The sequence below is a fragment of the Drosophila nasuta genome, chromosome X, assembly GCF_023558535.2.
Source record: "Drosophila nasuta strain 15112-1781.00 chromosome X, ASM2355853v1, whole genome shotgun sequence".
Classification (NCBI taxonomy): Eukaryota; Metazoa; Arthropoda; class Insecta; order Diptera; family Drosophilidae; genus Drosophila; species Drosophila nasuta.
In genome coordinates, this window is record NC_083459.1 from 28,486,618 (window position 1) to 28,509,890 (window position 23,273).

A 23,273-nucleotide genomic window follows, 5' to 3' on the forward strand; every position below is an offset into this window, starting at 1 on the left:
AATACCGCTCTGTTTTGCCTTCTTTCACAATGTGTAGCGGGTATCTCACAGTCGAGCATACTCGACCCTTTCTTTCTTGTTTTGGCTTCCTTTAATGCTCTGTATTAAGTCAAGCTCTTCAGCTCTTATGTGTAGTAACATTTTCAATTGATCTAACTTATTTTATTTATTTTATTTCTTTTCCAATTGATATATTAACTCTCTTCCATTGTCTACTCATCAAGAGATTGTGAGACCTCCCTATTTACCTTTACTTCTTTTATCATTCCTGTGTCTCTGCTCTATCTATTTGTAGTTCCCTAACTGTAGTTTTTCGCCTTGAGCTCTCTCTCTTTAGTGTGCATGCTTCCGTCCTGCTTAGTGTGTATTTTTAGAACCAAGCAACTTGGGTTCTCCCCACTAGCCAATGGACCTCTCCGACTCTGTCGCTCTCTCTCTCTACCTCCATGCCTCCCTCTCTATATACATATAGTTAGCATACGTTAAAGTTACAGCTTAGTTGTGCACTCCGTTGTCTGGCCAGCTAATAAAATGCGCTCACTTTCTCACCTTCTTCCCCCCACACCACGAACAGGCATTAACATCGATGACGGCCACTAATCAGGCTGTGTCCTCGCAACAACTGCTGCCCTCGGTGCGCGACAGTCTCCAGGAGCCGCCGCTATTGGGGTAAGTTCAAGCTAAGGGAATGCACAAAATCCATTTCTAAGCTAATTTAATCTTCCATTTAGGGTATCCCAAGTGCGTTTGCCTTTGCAAACGCCGCCGCATTCGGCGCAGGCGAGTCAAAGGAATTCGGTGTCCGCACAGGGCGCTCTGATGTCCCGCCAGCCAAGTCCGATGAATTCACCGGCCCTCAATCCCTTTGTGTATGGCACCGATGTCGATTCCGTGGATGTGGCCACACGGGTGGCCATGGTGCGTTTCTTCAACGCACAGAATACGTTGGCCAATTTCGCCGAACATACGCGCACTTTGCGTTTGTATCCGCGTCCCGTGGTCGCCTTTCAGATCAACAGTTTTCTGCGCTCGCGTCCGCGTGCCTCGATGTTCCTCAATCAGTTTGCGCGCACCCAAGCGGTGGAGTTCCTTGCGGAGTGGTCGCTGACACCGACAAATGTGGCGTTCTTGCGCGTCCAGACGGGCGTCATGGATCCCATGCAGGTGGGCGATAAGCCCAAATGGTTTGCTCACAGCCTGACGCCCATCCGGTTTTCGGTGTGGGACGATGGCAGCTCGTTGAATGGCGCCTTGCGTTCCCTCAAGCAGCTCGAGTGCCAGCCCACCGATGAGAGCGGCTCCGATTCGGAGGGCGCCGACAGCAGCAGCTCCTCGTACAGTTCGCTAAGTGATTTTGTCTCCGAGATGGCATCGTCGGATCTGTCGCCCAGTTTGCATGATGTTTTCGGCTCGTACAATCGACCACATGTGGTGCCACAAACGTTATCCTCGAATCTGGATCCCGCCCTGGTCTATCATCCGCCCAGTAAATTGCAATATCCCGAGGGTTTGGCCGGAGCGGCGAGTCAAAAAGAAGACGAGGAACGTGCCGATTCGCCGGTGTCATCGTCGTCGAGTCGCTCGGACTTGAGTTCGCCCAGCTTCAATCGGGATTCGGAATTTGATTTTCAGCCCAAGGGCGGACAACAAGCGACACCGGCGCCATTTGAGCTGGCAACGCCGTTGGCCATGCGACTGGAGGCGACCATCAAGATGGCCAGCATCGAGGCGGAATCGGACACCACATCGACGGTCACCGGGAAAAGCATTGCGAGCAACAAACTGCAGCGCAACACCAGCGATTTGGAGCGCACCGAGAAGAAGATACCAGTAAGGAAATTATATGTTATGCTTTCGTTATGAATTAAACTTATTTCTTGCCTTCCTCTTTCTCTCTATGCAGCCGCCTTTAACGCCGCCCGTCAAGCAGCCGGGTGTGAGCAACATTTTGGCACGCACCGGAAGCTCAGGCTCAAGTTCCAGCAGTCCGGGACGCCAGAGTTCCCAGAGCTCGCTCTTTGAGAACTTTGCCTCGCATGCCAAGGAGCTGGTGCGCGAAACAACACGCCAGAGCAGTCAGGAGGGTTTACTTGCCCACGTGGACAAGGTGAGTGAACGCTTGAGAATGGAGCTCCCGAATATTTAAATACGATACGATATGCTGTGCATCAAATGTGTGTGTATGTTGTTGTGCTACTGTTTGTTGTTACCTATTTGTATCCTTGCAGAGAGGGAGGAAGTCAGAAAGATGATAGACAACCTAATTATGGGTGTAAAATAACAATCGAATGTTTATTTCGCCAGTTAATAGCATGAACCAAAGTGATCCCATTTGTCTGTGATAAAGGTTCAGATAAATCAACTTTAATGATGGCCAAGATAACAAAACTTTAAATAGCATGATCCAAAGTCATCCCATTTGTCTGACAAACAGCTCTAGAACAGAAGTCAACAAAACTTTAAATAGCATAACCTAAGTGAATCTATTTGTCTAGCAGTCATCAAAATAATAAACAAATTGCTCAACCTCAAGTACAATATAGACAATGGGGATTAAGGGTTAGAGGATCACTTAAAGATCACTTTATTATATATCAAATACGATGTAGAGTATGTGACTTTGGGTCAAATTGAATAAAATTAATTGTGGCTAATAAATAAAACTATTTTTAACTACCCAAATGATCTCACCTTCTTGTTTATTAATGATATTGTATGAGTAATAAATAAATAAGTTGGTTTACCTCAAATAAAATGTAGAATTCTAGACATTTTTAACTATCGAATTGATCTCATCTTTCTGGGTATTATTGCTTCATTAACATAAGAAATCGATTAATGAGATCACAAAATAAGCAATTAATGTCAGCTTCTACTGCAAGGCTATTAAGTCTTCGGCCAGCCGAAGAAAACTGTTCTCTTTAATTGTGTTTCTATGGTAAACAAAACAGAAGCGAAATTCAGTTGATTTAAGAAATGAAAATGAAAAAAAAGCACGTTCTAAGTGTCTATTACTTATATAAAACGATATATGTACTATATAACTAAGTATAGCATGCACTGGACGAAGATCTCGACGACAAAATGCGTCACACCTTTGAAAAGGTTGGTACTCAGCCACTCACACACAATCACACACACACACACACACACACACACATTCACACCCACTCACTCACATTCACAATAGTAAACCATAAAAATAAAAAAACTCTCGCGATAGAACGCAACGAGAATAGAAAATGTGCATTAGACATTTGCATTGCTTTATTTTAAGTTGCTTTTCAAAGTTTATTTTCGGACAACAGCAATTGGCTTCTTCAACATAGTTCGTAGACTTGAGTAGTCGTTATATCCCGCATTCCAGCAATCTGTTGTCTGCCGTAGTTTCATTGTTTTATTTCCTTACGTAAACACTCGTCTAATCTCTTGTTTTATTCTCCCCTTCACACAGTTCACGCTGCATGCCAAGAAGGCGGCTGGGGAGGCGTCCAAGCAGGCGCTGGAGGTGTCCAAACAGGCGGCGGGTGTTAGCAAGAACACTCTGGAGGATCTCACGTATGTGGGCAAATCAACGTTGGGTGATCTCACCAAGACCGCCAAGGAGGCGGCCACCAAAAAGGGCATCATCAAGATCGAGGAGCATGGCGGAGTAGCGCCAGGCGTTGGCGTCGGTGTCAGCAACAATCCTGTGAACCCGGCTGCCAATTCCCAGTTGGCCACACAGAAGCAGGTGCAACAGAGTGGCGGCAGCGGCGGTGGTGGCAATAATTTCTTTAGCTCCATTGGCAGCGATTTCAATGGTTTGGCCTCCTCGACCACCACCATGTTCTCGGGCATGTTTGGCAAAAGTAAGATCAGTTCAGTGATTCCGGTAATTTCAGTTATGTAAAGTGTGATTTATTGAACCCGCAGAGAACCAACAAAAGCAGGCAGCGGTGCAGCACAAACCGACGAATGTGACACCGGCCAAGAACAAAACGGGGATCAATTTTGATCCGTTCCCGGGTCGCAAGGGACTCGTGGAACGCACACCGTTGATCAAGCATGCGGGACCCCGACAAACGCAGGAAGAGTTGACGCGCCAACAGAATCAGGAGCGTTCGCACAGCAATGCCGAGAATCAGGCGTTCCTCAAGGATGTGACCAATCAGGTGCTCGCAGGCGAAGGTGTCGGCTGGTTGAAGCTCAATCGGTTCAAGAAACTCATGGAGGATGAATCGTATCGCACGTTGGTGTTGAGCAAGCTCAACAAGACGCTCGACAAGAAGATTGCACCCGACGATCACATTGACGATGTGGTAAGTCCTCGTCAAAGTTTTTTCCTATTTTGGGATGGGAATTCCTTTAAATCGGTTTTTTTCCTCTTTTTTTCCCTTTCTCTAGTGCGTCACGAAACCAGTGTGGAAGGGCATGCTCAAGTGTGTGCAAGCAATTGCCGCTGGCTTGGATGTGACGTTCAGCAACTTTGGTCTCGGCGGCATGGCTTCGGTGTTCCAGCTAATGGAGGTGGCGCATACGCATTACTGGAGCAAGGAGATCACCGATGGCAGCGACATGTCCTCCAGTCTGCTGTCGAGTCATGCGGCCAGTCCGATGGGCAGTCGGGAGAATCTGCGTTCCCCGAGCAGTCCGAACGGTTCGCATTCGGGTCTGGGCAGCGAATGGGCATCGCCGCAAGAGTCCCGAAAGAGTTCCACGCACACAGCGTTGCCCGCTTCGACGGCGGCGTCGCGTCGCTTGTCATCGACGGACAGTCAGGATGGTCAGTCGACGACGGAGATGTTCAAGGATATGTTGTCGCAGAAGAGAAGTGCCTTGAAGAACATGCTCACCTCGTTCGATTCGGATGTAAGTAGAAGAGAAGAAGTGAAAGAGAGAAAGAAAGATAATCGTCTAATTAGCCACACATCATTTAATCACATTCGCAACACAGCTGCAATCATGCAAAATGACCCATGTCCCATGTCCCCATGAGCATTTCCATATCCATTCACTGTTAGTTAATGCCGTGCCCAGTGCTTATTAATATCGTGCATCGCTATATTGTTAATCGTTATCGCCTACTCGTAATCGTAATCGTTATCGTTGTGTATATAATATATACCACAATAATAATATCTATATATATATATTATCGTATATATCGTAACTGTAGTAATATCGCTTATCAATAACCAACTTAGTCGCATACTTTTGTTTAACGGGCCACGTCGTGTCGTAACTAATCGTAATCGTTATCGTTATCGCTTGAGCATATATCTAGTCAATATCCGTATGTATATCGTATTGTACATTCGTAGGCTGTTGGCTCTACGGGCGCGCTCTCCGTGGTCAGCGATCTGCTTCCCGCTGGCAGTCTAAGCGTTCGCATGCCCTCCAGCTGCCGTTCCACAGTCTCAGACACCGAATACGAAAATGTAAGTACAGCTGTATCGATATCGCCGTTTACCTGCTATCGATAACCACCAGAAACCCCCCCTCCAACAACCGAAATACCGCTAACAAAATGGTCTTGCTGTCTTCTTGTTGAGAAAAGTGATTTGCACCGCTCATTTTACGGGTTTCCCTTGCCTCCAAATGTCTACCCATTTATTGTTTGACTTAGGATCGTTGCTTATGTCATGCTGTATCATTTTAGACAACCACATCGAAAGATTCGAAACGGAGCAGCGGTAACCTTTGGTCCGGCAAATCAACGCTTAGCGCCGGCTTTCGTTATACGGGCGGACATTTGATCAACACTTCGTCTTCCCCATCGCCAGATAGTCCGCGGGTTTATCTATTCGAGGGACTGCTGGGCAAGGATCGCTTGAATCTCTGGAATCAAATGCAGTTCTGGGAGGATGCCTTCTTGGATGCGGTCAGCCAGGAGCGTGATATGATCGGAATGGATCAGGCAAGTCTCGGTTATGAGGGATTACACTTCATTGTATACTAAAACTCTCTTTTCCTTCATCAGGGTCCCATTGAGATGATGGAACGTTACAAATCGCTGAGCGAATCGGAGCGTAAGCGACTGGAGCATGACGAGGATCGACTGTTGAGCACTATGCTCTACAATCTGACTGCGATTTTAGTAATGCTGAATGTGACCAAGGATGAGATACGTCGCAAGATCCGACGTTTGCTGGGCAAAAGTCACATTGGACTTGTCTACTCGCAGGAAGTGCACAATGTGGTCGATCAGATCAACAATCTGGTGAGTGCAATGCATAAGTAAATCAAGTCGAGTTCATAAAGAAGTATACTCCATCTCCCACAGAATGGCAATGACATCGACCTGAAGCCGCTGGGATCACGACTGTTGCATCGCCAGAGTTTCACTGTTCATCAGGGCACCGATGTGAATGGACCGCTGCGTTTCATGGAAGTGCGCGACGATGGTCTCGTCTTGCGTTCCGTCGATGGTACAATTGTGGAACGTTGGTGGTATGAGCGACTGGTGAACATGACTTACTCGCCAAAGACCAAGCTGCTTTGCCTTTGGCGTCGCAATGGCGGACAGACTCAGCTGCACAAATATTACACACGAAAGGTGAGAAAGGTTGACTTCTCTTCTTAACTTGGTTTCATTAACTCTATGCGTTTGCAGTGCAAGGAGCTGTACAATTGCATTAAGGAGGCCATGGAGCGTGGTGGCACGCCCACAAATGTACCCGAATTGGGCGGTGAGTTTCCCGTGCAGGATATGAATACGGGCGAGGGAGGTTTACTGCAGGTCTGTCTTGAGGGTGTCGGTTTGTTGTTCTCCAACAGCAAGGTAAGTGTTGCTCTCTTCCTTTCTTTGGTTCTTTCAAATCAATATACAGTATATATATATATAGACACACACACATACACCCACACACACACACACACACACAGTTACACATACACTCAAATCTACATACACACACACATACTCGCCGCTCTCTAAAAATACTCGTTTTGTGTGACAAAAAAAACAAAAAAAATATAAACAACTCTCTGCATCTATAAAAAGCCATAAACATAAGCATCAGTCTTAAGAATAAAACAAAAAACGTTACTCCGGCCCTGAACTCAGTCCAACCCTGACCCAGCCAACCACAATTACAACTCACTCTTGGTCTCTCTCTCTCTCTCTCTCTTGCTAACTCTCTCCCCCGCCTCTCTGTCTCGCTCTTCTTCCCACCCTCCCCGTCAAATTAATCTTTTTGTCTGTCGTTAACTTGAACTCTTGAGACAAAGACACTTAAAAACCCAAACATATTAATCAACAAAGACTACAAAAAGTATTCATTCGAATCAAATCTCTCATTTAAAACTATACAGACATTTAATGTACTCGTATTATCTTATCTATGTATCGGCACTTACATAGAGTTTGTTCGCCATGTCCCCCCGGCAAATTGGTGATCTACACCAGCGCCAGGATTAAAAGTGTCCCCTAACCGCCCCCCCAAAAAAAAAGTCCAGCCTCAAAAAAACTAACCTCAAAACAATGAAAAAAAAAAAAAACAAAAATTAATAATAAAGAAAATGTGTTTCAAATGTGCGTCAATTTCATGTTTTATTTTTCTTTCGGTTTCTTTTCGTTTTTATAAGACTAAAAGTACAGTACAAATGCAATATGAAGGATATTATACATACTAAACTACTTGTACTCACAAATTTTGGGCGCATTCTAATTTTTGTACTTTCTTTTTGTTCTTTTCAATATGTTTCTTCCCTTCAACTGTGTCTGTGTTTCGTTTTCGTTTGCTTCACTTTACATTCAATTTAGTTGTTTCTTTTGTTTTTGGTCTCTTGGTTTGCTCAAGTTTCTGTCAAAGCAAAGATTTCAAATAATACAAGGACCTTCTCAATATTTTTGCCAATTATTTTCAAAGTTTTTTTCCGTCCACTTAAAAAATAATGCGCCTAGATCTATGACCAAATTTTATGTCTGGCTTGGACAGTCGAATCACAGACTCAGCCTATAGAACCTCTCCTTGCAGATGTCATTTTAAATTAATATAGTAACTGTAGCTGTAAAGACCCTAGATAAACCGCTTCCCACATCCTCGCGACTCAAAAATCGTTTGATAACGCAAACCCCGACCCAAAAATTTGAATCTCAGGAATAATGACCGACTCAGTTTAACTTAATATTTCGATACCATTGTCTCACGTACTTTTATTTTAGTGTTCTGGCTTTCGTTTTATGTTTGATTATCTTTTTTCTCGCCTACCTCTATATATAATAACTTATGTACGATTTGTGCGTTTATAAACGAGCGCAAACGAAACCACATAATCTATAATCGATTGAAAAAAACAAACAACGAATCCCAAATAGATATGAAAAATAATTATAACAAATAATAATATAATGAGAATCCCATATATCATACCCATATATTGTGCTAGTGAATGTACTGAATGCTATATTCATTATACTCTCTACTTTATTTATTTAACTAACCAATTAAAAAAAAACTATATATGAAAAATAAAAACACATTTCTCTTATCATCTTATGATTACAATTACGATTCCTTATCATTATCTGATTAACTGGGCATTTTGTTTTCTTTGTTATCGAAACTTCTCTTTTATTTCTTAACATTTACATTTTTTTCCTCACTTTATTTTCTAACTCAAAAAATTCCTTCAATCGAATTACCCAAGGCAAATTTCATCATTGTCATTCTTTTTTCCAATTTCTTTCGCTACTTTTGTAATGTGTACAATTTTTTTCAAATCAACAGAAAACCAAAAAAAATAAAGTATATATATAAATAAAAATAAATATATATGTCAAGTTAGGATTGCTTTTAGTTAGGCCCAAAACTTCCCTTCAAAACGAACCAATAATAATTATAGTTTTCGACTTCTTCAACTACTATTACTACTACTACTACTATAACTACTTCTATTACAATATATCGTAAAAATTTATGGCATTTGCATTTTCAGTTATCGATTAATTTGTTGTCGTCTCTGATTATTGTTTAAGTTCATTAACTGTATATACAACTTAAGCGTACGTTTTTTCTATTACTACCACCAACGGTCTGCAGAGCCTAATCGATCTGCTCTCTTTCGTATCCGCTGTCCGCTGTTGTCGAGGCTGTCGAGGCAGAAGAGAGCGAGAGAGCGGTCTCTGGGTCGATTAGTGTTATCGAGCGAGGCTATCGGGCTCGTTAATCGTCATTGCTAATCGTTAACCTTACCTCTTATCGTTTATCGTATACGTTTCAATATTCTTTCGTTCTTTCGCTCTACCAGTCAATTCTCAATTCTCGATATATGTCCTTATTCAGTCAATTCATTAAAAAAACGAAGAAAAAAAAAAAACAAACAGTAAAATATGAAAGAAAAAGAGAAAAGAAGAAAGAAAAAATACCAATTGATTTTGTGCATAATTCTAAACTGGTAACTTTTGAGATGGTCCTTGTGTATATTTGCAGATTTCGTTTCTCTCTCTCTCTCTCTCTCTCTTGTTCTCTTGTCTCTTTTGATTTCTTTCCTTTCGATACTTGCTTTCTCTTTCATTTGTACTTATTCGGTATTCTCTATTTTTTCTCTATCTCTCTCTCTCTCTCTCTCTCTGTCTGAATCTCTCGCTCTCTTCTTCTCCTCTTCACTTTCACTTGTCTCTTCTTAAAAGTTTGTTAGCTTTCTTACCGCTCAAAATTTGAATATTATTTAGTATATTGTTTTTTCTCTCACTATCTCTCTCTCTCTTTTTTCTCCCTCTTCTTGGTATTATTCAACTTGTTCTCATTATGATTTCGAATTTTCTGTTCTGTATTTAATAATAAACCACAAACAACAACAGAAACTACAACAATAACAACAACAATAACTAAGATTTAGATGTCTTACCCATTAAATAAAAATTTCCACCGTTTACCATTATACAGCCCCCCTTCTAAAAAATGTCCCAACCACAAAAAAAAAATATATATATATATATAGAAAAAAAACGACTCTTAACACAACAACAACAACCACATTTCATATCGTTTCTAAACAAAATTCGCTAGTAATTTTACTCAAATTTTTGCAATTGAACAAAAATACTGAAACCAACTTAAAAATAAAAAAAAAATTTACTGAAACCAAACAAAAAAAAAAAAAAAAAATAATATTTTTATATATATAAATCAAAAAGCGTTTTTCAACTTTCTTTTTATAATTTTCTTTGTTGTTTGTTTAATGTTTTTTGTCGTACGTGGAACGCTGCACCGTTGCTCTCTCCCATTCGTGGACTCTGATCAAAAAAAAAAAAATTACACGTTCCCTACGAAATTGAAATCGAAACATAACGAACAAATATCCAATGATTGGTCCAAAAAAATGTCTGCCTAATTACAAAAAAAAAAAATGTACTCAATCGAATTGATTCAAAAAAATGATCTGACAAAACAACTCAAAAATATAAAACCGAAAATATATCGTATAACGTCTGACAAATACGATAAAAAGGATTTCGAGGTATTGAAATGAACAAATTTCTTGTTATATTTGAATTTAAATTTATAAACAACTATTGTTCTTTAAGCCCTGTTTCCCCGCCCCCTCCAAAAACATTTGCGTTTCTTTAATCCAAAAATACCATTTTACGTCACATTTTACGTTTCCAAAGACACTTAATTTGTATACACCCACAAAAAAAAAAATAATAATAATAATTATCAAAAAAGGCATTCAACAAAAAACCAAATTAGTAGTTGATATTTAAATAATACTGAAAATACCGCAAATAATATACTATATATGACAAATGATGTATATTATTTACAAAAACAAAAGCTTTTAAGTTTTCAAGATTATTTTTGAAACTGTTGGTTGGATGGTTGGTTTGTTTGTTACATTGAAACAGAGCCGTAAACTTGTTGACGTTTCCTACTTAACAAAAAAAAAGTAAAAAAAAAAGTAAAAAAAAAAATTTTGTTACAAAATTTTCTTGCTTATAATTTTGTTGAGTCAAATTTGACTTTTTCTTCTGTCTTCTGTTGTCGTTAACTCGTTATCGTTTTCATATTCCCATTTAACGATTTTTTTTTGTTGTTAGTGTATTATTACAACTCAAAATCATTTCGATTCAATTCCAAATACGAAAATACTGCATATACATAGCGGGCGTTTGGAACGTTTTGGAACTAGTACATAAATATATCTAGATATAACTCTTTTATTTGTAAGACACTTTCTCTTGTGTGTTGTTCAGTTTTCAGTTCTCTCTCTCTTTCTCTCTATCTCACACACCACAAAGACACACACAGAAATACACAGCTAAGGGGGCTATTGAACCAGTTTGTTTGTTTGGGCGTGTTTGGAGCATGGCTCGTTATATCGTTATTTCGATAAGCGATAACGATAACATTCAATGGATTCTCACGCATCTCTAGCAAATACCGTCGTCGTCACCCTTCGTCGTCGCATGTTCTTCCACAACTGGTTGCCAATCGCCCCCTATCTCTCTCTCTTTCTCTCTCACTCTGTCTCTTTCCACACACATGTAAACTTCTCTTCTCTCTCTCTCTCTCTCACACACACACACACTGTTACAAAATGTATGAGTTTGTCGATTTTAATTTGGCACAAGTTAAAAGAGCAAGTTCTTTGAATGTTTTTTACGCCCACAAAATACACACAGCTCAACAAAAAAAACCAAAAAAAAAATGCCTCAAAACTGATCTGTTCACAATTTCAATATATATAAATTATTGTTATATATAACAAAAAACAACAACAACAGCAACAGCAACAATAACAACAACAAACCACAACATCAAAACATATAGTTACTATATATCTATAGTTTGTAGCCTGTAGCCTGTAGCCCGTAGCATTCATTAGCTGTGTTCTGGCCTCCCAAATTAGTTGGGTTGTGCCCCAAAAAAAAACAAGTGTTATAATGAAGCAATGATATTTGCCAGCAGATTAGCAGTTCAGAAAAATCAAAGTTCGGCTTGCCGGATTCCATTGTTCATGTGTTATTATTTATGCTTGTGTAGATTTCATTTTTGTATAGCAACAAAAAAAAAAAAAAACAAAAAACAACAAGATTTCAAAACGCAAAATTGTAGTTTGTAGTTCATAAGCAACTCCCTGAGAGTGTCTGCCAAAAACAAATTCCAAAATTCCCCAAATTGATCATATACATATATATATAAAAAATTAAAATTGTTTTTTAAAATAAATTTAAGCGCTTACTCTATCTCTGTCATTCTGATCTTTTTCACTCTCTCTCTGTCTCTCTCTTTCTCTATATCTTTTTTGCGTTAGACATTTCCATTTCGTTTCTCAAGTTTTCACATTGGTTTTATTCTTTGGAGAAATTAAACTAAAAAAAAAAGTTAAAAACAAAAATATTGTTGATGTTAATGCTGGAACTCTCCCGCTCTCCATTCGACAAAAAAACAACTTTCTAGAACCTTTTGTGATAGTGCAAGCATGCCGTTACTTGTTACCAAAAATACCGTGTGTGTGCCGCCTGAACTAAAACACAGAACACAAAACACACTTAAAAAAAAAAAAGAGAAACAAAAGCCAAAAAAAAAATAAACTTTTTTCATATAAAACGCTGTTAATCGCTGCCTTAGTGCATTCCCCTCACTAGTCATACTCTCCCTCTCTATCTCTCTCTATCTCGCATACTCTCTCTCTCTGTCTCTCTCTGTCTTTCTATTGCTACATGAGCCACCATAATAGCACCAACCCAGCCAGCCGCTAAACCCCTCCAAAAAAAAACTACAATGAATCCTTTTGGTTCTCTTATTTCTACTATAAAAAAAACGTATTCTTTACTCTTTACACACACACACACACTTACGCCAGACACACACACACACACTTACGCCAGACACACACACACACTCACAACTCATACAGCCTTTGAGTACAATGCATAGTTGTTTTTGTATTAGTGCAAAATTGAATTGAGAGTTCTTTCAATTTGAATAGTTTCTACCTCCCATGAAACCAAACCAAAAAAAAAAAAAAAAAACCAAATACCAAAACGCCTTTTTGTATCCAATCCAAGCAAATTAATGAACGACCATCTCACAAGTGCTAATTAGAAAAATCTTTAAGAAAAAAAAAAAAACAAACAAAATAATCGATATATATAATCGATATATATATATATTGTTAACCTTAAAAAAGAAACAAAAATATTCTTTATATATAAATGAAATCCATTAAAAAAAAAAAAAAAAAAAAACAAGATTTTTTTTTTTTGATTTTGCTGCATTCTCCAAAATGTTTCATTTCCCATTTGTTGTTACGTTTTTCAATTGTTTCTGTTGCGTATCCTTCTTCAACAACAGCAGAATATATTCTATTTTACTCATTTTGTATTTAATTTCGAATTCTGATTATGGGTTTTTTGTTTCTTTTGTTGATCTCTTGCCCTTACTATTATATGATCTATAATATTAGTGCTGACCACTTGCTGATTGTGTAAATGTCTTCCCCTTTGTCTTTGTAAATAAGTGTAAACGCTTTAACTGTTGTTAGCTCGCTGCTACGACACTCAGCAGCTCAGCAGCTAAGCTTAGCTAATCACCTTTTGTACTGCATGCATGTGCCCGACAACAACAACAACAACAATAATAACAACAACAACAACAAGTCTGACAACTACTTCTACTTTGCATGGAGCGCTGCTGCCTGCTTTGCTTTGTTGCTTTGTTCATGCGCTTGCCATATAGCATTTAGCTTTTGTTTTGAACATATTTGCATTTCAAAATGATTTTCGTTTCGTTTCCGTTACTGTTTCTGTTCCGTGACGTTAGTTCCACCTCTCACAAACACACAAACATACACACAGACACCCACACACACACACATGCACACGCAAAAACACGTGAAACAAAAACTGACAAATAAAAAAAGGAAAATGAAAAGAAATTAAATGCAACTTACAATTTCGATTCAATTTATCATATACTCACATCAAGTTGTATATGTATATGAATAAGAATATATTTCTAAATATACATATCTAACAATAATACCCGCTCTCGTATTTACTATCCACAATTTACAACAATTTTCTGTGTACAGTTTTTTCGGTTTCCCTTTTCATTTCATTTTCGGTTAGTCGTCAACTACTTTTTGGCTTTTTCATTTGCATTTCGGTTACCGTTATATCGTTACCGTTATGTTCCATTTTCGTTTCGTGTTTCAAGTTTTTTGCGTTCCTGTTTGATGATGAAACTGGGAATTCGAAGTCTGGCTAATAATATCTATATTGTCTAAATCAAATAATTGCAGTTCTTTGTGCGTTTGGATCACATACGCAAATGTTTTACACAAAAAGGTGGAATTTTCGTCCTGGAGGAATACAGTAAGTAGAGTGTGCCAATTCCAAAACGTTTCTCCATTTCGTGTCTCTCTTCTTGCAGATCCCAAGACACGCAATCTCATACAGCGCAAATATCAATCGAGCATGGTAAGTTCATGCCACACACACACACACATACAGTCACACATACACCCTCTCTTGCAACATGCATCGAATTGCACCTCAGCACTTTTATCTCTTTCACTCGAATCGAAACTTGATTTAAGTCTCACCTTTCATCATAATAAAGCGCACTATATGTATAATTAACTATGTATATAGTTGGCACACACACACACACACACGCACACGCACACATGCACACAAATTCTGTACATACATGAAGATAATAATATTATATATATAACTCCGATCTTGAATATATAAATATGTTTGATTTGCTTTACCTTTTTCTATTCGTTTCGTTTCGTTCTTTGCTGCCACTTTCGTTTGTTACCTTGTGTCAACATTTTCTATGTGTACGACAACAACAACAACAACTATTCCAACAACTAACAACAACATGCCTGCCACCACCACCACAACAACAACAATAACAACAACAACAACAACCATTGAACACCACATCACAACTCACAACAACACATCAATCATTCCATCCAACAAATCGTACGATCGTCAATCATCATTGCCACGTGAATGAAACATTGAAACGTGTAAAAATGAAACATCCAAAAAATGTAAATGTGAAAATGTGTGCAGGCAGCGGAAATTGTGCTGAGCTTTCATCGGGTGACGTCCGTGCAATTTGCGTACATTTGTCACCTCAACAAGGAGAAGATGCGGCGGAACACTGGCATTGAAACAGAGAACGAAACACAAATGGAAATGGCCGCGATGACAGAGCCGCCAACTATCGATACAAGTCTTTCCACGCTGCCAATCGAGAATGTGCATTAGATAACTTTTCTGTAAATAAAATCAATAACAAAATATTTATGAGTGTGTGTGTGTCTGAGTGAATGTTTTGAGTGAATGCATCCATAGCCACAACAACAACAACAACCAACAAACAACAACAACAAATGTCACTCATGTCACGCAAGTTGTACAAAACAAAAAAAAGAAAGAAAATAAAAAAAAGAATATATATAATATAAACTATAGTTTGAAGATTGAGTTGAAATCGTTGCGTTTTTTTTTTTAATTTTGTGTTCCATTCCATTGTACCACTGCATGCATTTTTTTTTAGGTTAGTTTTCTTGTACGTTCGTTCGATTGTTTGTTTGTTCGTTCATTAGTTTTGTTACTCGTTGTGATATCCACACCAAATCCACCTCAAAAATAACACCACCCCCCAACAAAATCCCCGCCTCACAACACACACACAGACACACAGTGTTCATCTGTTTTGCCACACTAACGAACCATAAACAAATTGCAATTGGCGCAGTCGGATCAGATATGTTACTCGGTGCTGTGCGTCTTCAGCTACGTCGCCGCTGGACAGGATCAAAAAGAAGAATCCCGTGGTGATAACACCACAAATTCAGGACATACACGCCCAGCAGAAACAAAAGCATCAACAGAAGGCCGCAGTTGTTGCCACTTCTACTACCACCACCACAGCAACAGCAGCAGCAGCAGCAGCATCAGCAGCAACCACAGCGTCTGCAACTGCTTCAACAGCTGCCCCATCACGAGGTGGCACGATCACCATACGCCACACGATGCCCATGCAGAAGCCGACCATCACGATGTCGACGGTGCAACCGCAAGCTAAGTTGCCACCTTCAACCACCACCGTTGTGACAACAACAACAACAACATCGCATGGACATCTGCCGCAGTTGCCGCCACGAGTCCCATCGCAGCCATCGACAGAGAGTCTGGCGAGCATCAGTTCGCCGCCGCCAAAGCAACGCGTTGCCCCGCCACCGGGACCACCGCCAGCGATACCGCCACGGACCGGAGCGATAGCGCGCAGCGGTTCGGTGCAGGTGCAGCAGGCAGCAACAGCAACTCGTTCGTTTGTGCGTCAGGCGTCGGCGAACTCGACGCCGCCACAATACATGCCACAGCCGCCGCCGCCCTTTGTCATACCCAAGCGTTTGGCACGCGCCTCAACGCTGACAGCAGCATCGTCATCAACATCACATCATCATCATCTTCAGCAGCAACAATCGTTGGTTCAGCAGCAACAGCAGCTGCAACAGCAATCGCATGCACAGCAGCGCGCCAGCTACGGCAGCGTCGCCGCTGCGCTGCAGTCAATGCCTGAGGGCGTCGTTAGTCCCAGCCATGTTGCAGGGGCATCGCCTCAGGCCCATCGCAAGCACTGACGAAGGAGTTCCTTCTTTAAGTTCAGTTCAGGCGCTGGCTCAGCAGCTGTTGCTGGTGCGGACGTCGGTGGAGGAGGAGGAGGAGGTGCTAAGAGCGGTGGCGGAGGTGGCAGCGGTGGAGTCGGAGGAGTTGGAGGAGGCGGTGGCCCAACGGGCGAAGAACCGCATCCACAGCCGCATCACAGACGCGATGTCTGTCGCACCATTTGCATACCCTGGCTGTAACTTCGGTGGCAATCGAAGCTTTCATATCCTTGCAGTGCATAGTTGCGCGTTTTTTCTCTAGGTAGCCTTAGATCAATGTTCGGTTTGCGTTGTGTTCCTAAGCAGCTAAACACATATAAGAAATCTAAACAAACAACAACAAATAACAAAAGCTTTATGATAAGAAACGTTCGTCCGGTAAAAATGTGGAAGCCTTCGCAATTCTTGATTAGCCCTCTTGAACACTTACTAAATTCAGTTTCTGTTATTGTTCCTAAAAACCAACAGCAGGCTAAATGAAAGAGAGGAAACTTTGGATAGATTAAGCTCAAAGCTGTTTAGCATAAAAGAGAAAGTCAGAGAGAAACAGAGAGGGAGTGGCAAAGCTTTAATGTGCTTTGTATTTGTAAGAAGCTTAAATGAGATTTATAGTTGTGCAAAGCTTAAGCGAACTTTGTAGCTGTAAGAAGCTTCAATTAGCTTTGTGTTTGTAAGAAGCTTCAATGAGCTTTGTGTTTGTAAGAAGCTTTAATGAGCTTTGTGTTTAAAGTGTATATAATAAACGAAAGTTGCAATGAGCTTAGCTTTAGATTTCCAAAGAATTTAACACAAGTCGGCTAAGCTTTAGCTAAATGAAAATCAGACAGCTTTATAGTTTTTACGAACCCAAGCAGAAATCCCCGCGTGTTACATAGCTACATTCATATACATATGTACACGGAAAGAAAAAAAGTGCTAGAATCAAGATTTACAATCAATTTTTCTATTTGGAATAAGGCATTTTTGAATCAAGATTTCAATCTTAAAATAAGATGTTTGTAATCTTAAAATGCAAATGTACCACAAACATTTTTTCAACCTAAAAATCTTATTTCAAGATTGTTCTTTTAAAGATTGAAAATATCGTATATCAAGATTTTTTCAATCTGCACTTTTTTTCTCTCTGTGTACAAAACAGCTTTCAGTGCTAAGAAGTATAACAAAATAAAGCTTTTCCCTCGCTTGTTCCTATGGCAGCTGTTGTTGCTTAAGTCTGTCAATCTGTTAGCTACGATTATGAACTATAACGATAAACAATGTGTTATTTGAATGTATGTGCTTGAGACACTATAATAAATAGAATACAACAAAATAGTAAACTTTATTGTTATGCTGCAAGGGTATCAGAGAGTCGACTCTACACTTCAACATATTATAGTAGAGTGTGCTCTCTCATCAAGTTCTCCATACCAAAATATCTATATATTATATATACTAAATATGCTATATATGTAATACAATATTTAGCCGCATCATATCAATAACAGTCGACATGCTTATAATGAGAAAAACGAGAGAGAGAGAAGAGAGAGGGAGAACTGTGTGTATATAATTACAATATATATATATATAGAAAGGGAGAAAGAGGAGAATAAGGAGGGGAAGAGGCGATCGGGCCTTGACCGTAATGGGCACAAAATACCTAAAGGAAATTGAAGGCAATCTAGTTAGGGAAATGTAACATACCAATAAACAAAAAAAATAAACGATACACACACACACACTTAAAACTATTCAATGAACACGTATTGTAAAGGAATTTATCTAGTTGTTAAAAATCGACATACATCTATACTATATACGATACGATATACATATAACATATATACCTATACTTACGATCTATAAATGATAATAACCAGTTGGGCTAGCTTAAGGAATTGTCAGGGAACACAACACAACTACAACAACAACAAACAAACAACAAGAACAACAAGAAGAAAAACATAACACAAGAAACAACAAACAAACAAAGAAACAAACCAGCCAACAGAATCGGAGTTGGGAGAGCAATATGTATGTATGATCAGCCTAAGTATTTTTAATCGCGAACTCTAATCATGCTATAGCATACATACTATATATGTACGATATATATATTTTTGTTGTTAAAACCAGATACAGTTGTTGGCTTTAGATGTTAAACTCAAGAGAACAATATTACGCTATCTACAATACAATACAACACTATATTATATATACAACATACATTATACGATCCAATGCATAATTATAATAAATATAAATTGTATTTTCCATAGTTCAAAAGTGCGTGAAATAAACAAAATATATATATATATATAAATATGATTATTATATTGTTTGTTTTCTTGTTTTGCTTTTCGCTTCATGGCCACATTCGATCGATAACGCGAGTTCTATTCTCAGCATTTGTTCCAATTTTGAAAGTCGAAACTTTTTCAAGTCATTCGAAAAAAACAAGAAAGCTACATTCGAGTGGGCTCGACTGTAAAATACCCGTTACCAATTTTGAGTCTGATTAAAACAGTGGGGTATAATTATTAAAATATACCAAATTAATATACCGAAAAAATATAAATGCTAAATTTGGTATATTGATAAAGTTCTACATTAAAATATACCAAATTAATACACCGAAAAAATACTGGAAATATACTGAATTCTAAATTTGTTATATTGACATTGCACTACACTGAAAACGTGGTATTTTTCTTATAATATACTAAAACAATGTACCGAAAAATACCGAAAATATACCAAAGGCTTTATTTGGTACGTTCATATAGTAATAAATTTAAAATGCGGTATTATACTAAACAAATATACCAAATTAATATACCGCAAAAATACTGAAAAATACTTTATGCTTCCTTCTGCAAGCACAAAGTTATAATACCCTTCTAATCTATGTGCAACGGGTATAAAAACACACACCCTCTCCATAAAGTGCGTCACATCTCATAATCAGTATCATTAGCCATATATCAACGCATGTGGGGGGCCCCATGTACATTACTTAAGTGGCCCCTCATATAGATTACGCATAAGTTTCCATTTAACAATCGAGTAGGGCTCATTAAAAAGAATTTGACAATTTTCGTCATAAACCAAAAACAAACAAAAATCTGAGATAGTTTTTTTTTTTTTTAGGGTACTTCAAGGTTAAATGAATGGTGCTCTACTTTATGATGGCGTGATGCGCAAAATAGTTTTCCTTTATCTTGAGCCTACTAATTAGATGAAAATGCGTAAATTGCGGTATCTTTGGAAGTTCATAAAAAAGTGAAGATCATGCGTAAAAGCACACTTGACTTGACACTTGATACCCGCTATTATTATAAAAATATACTAAATTAATATACCAAAAATACTAAAAATATACCGACGACTATACTTCTATCACAAATTTTTAATGAAAGCATAAAAGTGCGGTATTATTATAAAAATATACCACATTAATATACTAAAAATATACCGACGACTATCATTCGATCTCAAATATTTAATGAAAGCAAAAAAGTGCGGTATTATTCTAAAAATACTAAAAATATACCGACGACTATACTTCTATCACAAATTTTTAATGAAAGCAAAAAAGTGCGGTATTATTATAAAAACATACCAAATCAATATACCAAAAAATACTAATAATATACCGACGACTATCCTTCTATCACAAATTTTTAATGAAACCAAAAACAGTGAGGTATTATTACTTACATATACCAAATTAATATACCAACTAATATACTAAAATATTCCGAATGCTACCATATGGGTAGCAGTTATAAAAACAACACAATTCTAGTGTATTAATGTCAGATCATTGGCATCAAATTCCACATTTTGTTCAGTGATAAAGCTTGCAATATTTTCTAGGCGAAGGCAAGGCAAAGTTCAACATAAAGCTGCGCCAACTCTAATCTAATAAATAGTGGGGGTCTTTTTTGTGGCCGCAATCTAATCTTCAAGTTCATTACAAAGCAAAGCGAAACAGATGTTACTCTATTCTATATTAGTTTTATTGAATTCAGCTGCAATCAATAAAGGAAATTTAAATGAAGAGAGATCATAAAATAGAACACAAAGTGCATCTAAAATCAGGTGTTTGACTTGATAAGAATTTAAGCTTTTACTGATTAATTGAATTGAAATAATGTCCAATAAAAACTGGTTTGCTAAATGTTTGAAGAAGATTTTTTTGAATTGAATGAAAATGAAGCAACAGCTTTAACGTAATTGTTAATTATTTATTTCGCTTACTTAACATAAACAACAAAAAAAATTGGAATTAAAGTACATTTGTTAGCTAGTTATACGATTTTTGTCCGATACTGGAAAAGATTCAAGTCGTGTGATTTATGTGCTTAGCTTAACTGCGCGCCTTGATGCAGACTTTGATGCCATTGCCGCTCTTCATGACGAGCTCGGCCAAAGGATTGGGCTGATGATCGGCAACGGGCAGGAATTGATAATGACGCAACAGCATCGAGAGCGAACATTTCAGCTCGAGCATGGCAAACTTTTGCCCAATACAATTTCGCGGTCCGGCGCTAAAGGCGGCAAAGGCAAACGGATGCAGTTGCTGTTCGTTGAGATAGAAACGATCGGGATCGAAGCGTTCGGGATCGGGAAAACTGACAGGATCGCGATGCAGCATATAGATGAGACAGCTGACCGAAGCCCCTTTGGGTATCGTGAGCTTGCCGACACTCAAGTCCTCGTGGACTTTGCGTGAAAAGAACGGCACCGAGGGATACAGACGCAACGTCTCCTTGATTACCGCCTCGAGATACGGCATCGATTCCTTTTCCCTGCCCTCCAGCTCAACGGCCTCTTCGTAGACACGTTGCTGGACAGCCGCGTGCTTCGACAGCAAACTGATGGCGAATGCAATGGCCGAACTCGTGGTGTCGTGTCCCTCAAACATGAACGTGTCGACCTCTTCGCGTATATCGACATCGCTCAACTCGGAGCCGCCTCCTTCAAGCTGTGACAGCAGCAGCATATCCAGGAAGGCCAAACGTCGCTTGCCTCCGACATCGTTGTCTGCCTCCGAGGCAGACTTCTGTTCCTCCTCCTTGAGTTGCTGCTCCTGCAACTGCTTGCGTCGCATGTTGATCACACGATAGGTTTCCTCGTGCAGCACCTTCAAGGCGGCGTTGCGTGTGCGACCCGCTTCCGAGAAGCGGAAAAGCACATTGAAACGCTGCCAGAACGAGAAACTCTGGCGATGCAAGATGTGGCATATGCTAAGGAAGATATTCAAGAGATTGAAGAGTGTTGCAAGTACAAAGTCCGATGTTGCCACACTTACGTTTGCACCGCACGCACATATTCCGAATCGCTTTGCATTTGAGCGTGCTTCTTGATGCCCATCGCCGTCTCACAGATGGCATCGAGGGCAAAGAGCGTGATGTACGGATAGATATCAAAGGGTTTGCCATCTGTGGCATGCTGCTTCAATCGACTCACAAGGATCCGACAATTCTCCTCCATGGGTTCCTTGAATTCGCTGAGTATGCGAAAATGAAACGCAGGTGTCAAGAGTTTGCGACGACGATGCCACGATTCTCCGCCGTTGGTGAGGAGACCTTTGCCCAACCAGGGCTGGACTAACTCGTAGTTGCGTGACTTTTGCAGCAGCGAATTGTTGCCCAGCAGCTGTTTAATGTCCTCGGGCGTGGTGAAGAACACCATCAGATCCTTGCCGAACCAAATGCGAAATACCGGACCATGTCGCTCCCGCAACTCTTTCAGCCAATTGAGGATCTCTACATCGAAGGCAGAGTTGCATGTTGAATACTTGATCATTGTATTGTTCTTCTCCTCCCTTACTTACCCCCCTTTTTGACATTCGCTATTAGCTCGCCAATGCTGGGACCCGGCAAGGTTTTGCTAAAGCGTTGCAGCTGCAAGAAGCGCAAAATGTGCGGCAAGTAGCGCATGAAAAGCGCCCACAAGGCGAACGCAATCAATGCCAACGTATTCATCGTCGTTGATCAATTGCAAGTCTATAAAAAAAAAGTTGTGTGTGTGTTTGGGGCTTGCAACAATGCGAATCAAACAACCGTTCGGTTCTCGTTGTGAAGCTCGACTAAACGTTTGCTAAATGTTGCAAAACACAGAAAAAAAAAATAAACTGAAAAATGAAAACATTGTCAAGTCTTCCAACGATGATTGAGCACTTTCTGTGGCTGCCGACTGAAAAATGTTTGCAGCACTTGCGAATGCCCTGCAAAAAAGTTCTGCGCCTACTTCCACAAACTAACTCAGCTCTTAAAAGCCGTCTTAAATGCTCTTTAATTTTATATATAATAAGGTGGCTTTTTAATGAAGTGAACAGCGAGAAAAGTACATCAATTTATTGAGCATACAATAAGCATTAAGTTTTGATTTTACAACATAAAAAAAAAAAAAAATAAATAAAAGAAAACGTAGAATTTCCATACGAATCGATTGTCAATGTAAATATAGAATATCTACATACCTCCTTTACTAGTAATAAAAAAAAAGAAAATGTAAGAATGTAAATGAAAATTAAGAATGTAAACATAGCATTTCTAACTTAAATTTGTGTAATCAAAAAAAAAAATATTATATAAGAAATGAAAATTTAGAATTCCCATATGAATCAATTGTCAATGTAAATATGGAAT

General features: G+C 39.3%; 3 protein-coding genes across 6 annotated transcripts in view; 2 read left to right on the forward strand and 1 right to left on the reverse strand.

Moving 5' to 3' along the window:
• The window catches only part of LOC132795186 (MAP kinase-activating death domain protein), a 34,555-nt gene extending 18,855 nt beyond the window's left edge, over nucleotides 1-15,700 (forward strand). The window contains exons 8-23 of one of the 4 annotated variants that reach the window (XM_060805747.1): nucleotides 575-669; nucleotides 732-1,830; nucleotides 1,904-2,107; nucleotides 3,055-3,105; nucleotides 3,455-3,851; nucleotides 3,916-4,301; nucleotides 4,387-4,851; nucleotides 5,304-5,420; nucleotides 5,642-5,899; nucleotides 5,963-6,202; nucleotides 6,266-6,538; nucleotides 6,596-6,763; nucleotides 10,438-10,446; nucleotides 14,236-14,308; nucleotides 14,367-14,413; nucleotides 15,029-15,700. In XM_060805747.1, coding sequence (XP_060661730.1) covers nucleotides 575-669; nucleotides 732-1,830; nucleotides 1,904-2,107; nucleotides 3,055-3,105; nucleotides 3,455-3,851; nucleotides 3,916-4,301; nucleotides 4,387-4,851; nucleotides 5,304-5,420; nucleotides 5,642-5,899; nucleotides 5,963-6,202; nucleotides 6,266-6,538; nucleotides 6,596-6,763; nucleotides 10,438-10,446; nucleotides 14,236-14,308; nucleotides 14,367-14,413; nucleotides 15,029-15,226 — 4,080 coding nt within the window. In that variant the 3' untranslated portion in view covers nucleotides 15,227-15,700. The remainder of the gene's footprint in view (nucleotides 1-574; nucleotides 670-731; nucleotides 1,831-1,903; nucleotides 2,108-3,054; nucleotides 3,106-3,454; nucleotides 3,852-3,915; nucleotides 4,302-4,386; nucleotides 4,852-5,303; nucleotides 5,421-5,641; nucleotides 5,900-5,962; nucleotides 6,203-6,265; nucleotides 6,539-6,595; nucleotides 6,764-10,437; nucleotides 10,447-14,235; nucleotides 14,309-14,366; nucleotides 14,414-15,028) is intronic. The other 3 variants (XM_060805745.1, XM_060805749.1, XM_060805748.1) reach the window with 3 other exon arrangements.
• Nucleotides 15,701-15,996: 296 nt separating this feature from the next.
• On the forward strand, nucleotides 15,997-16,875 carry LOC132796744 (MAP kinase-activating death domain protein-like). Its single transcript, XM_060808007.1, has 3 exons — nucleotides 15,997-16,409; nucleotides 16,465-16,800; nucleotides 16,869-16,875. Exons 1-3 carry the CDS (start codon nucleotides 15,997-15,999, stop codon nucleotides 16,873-16,875), a joined length of 756 nt encoding a protein of 251 aa, XP_060663990.1.
• Nucleotides 16,876-20,850: 3,975 nt separating this feature from the next.
• On the reverse strand, nucleotides 20,851-22,717 carry LOC132796387 (probable cytochrome P450 4s3). Its single transcript, XM_060807545.1, has 3 exons — nucleotides 22,457-22,717; nucleotides 21,932-22,388; nucleotides 20,851-21,866 (listed from the first exon to the last, which is right to left on the reverse strand). Exons 1-3 carry the CDS (start codon nucleotides 22,605-22,607, stop codon nucleotides 20,987-20,989), a joined length of 1,488 nt encoding a protein of 495 aa, XP_060663528.1. The 5' UTR covers nucleotides 22,608-22,717; the 3' UTR covers nucleotides 20,851-20,986.
• Nucleotides 22,718-23,273: the final 556 nt, after the last annotated feature.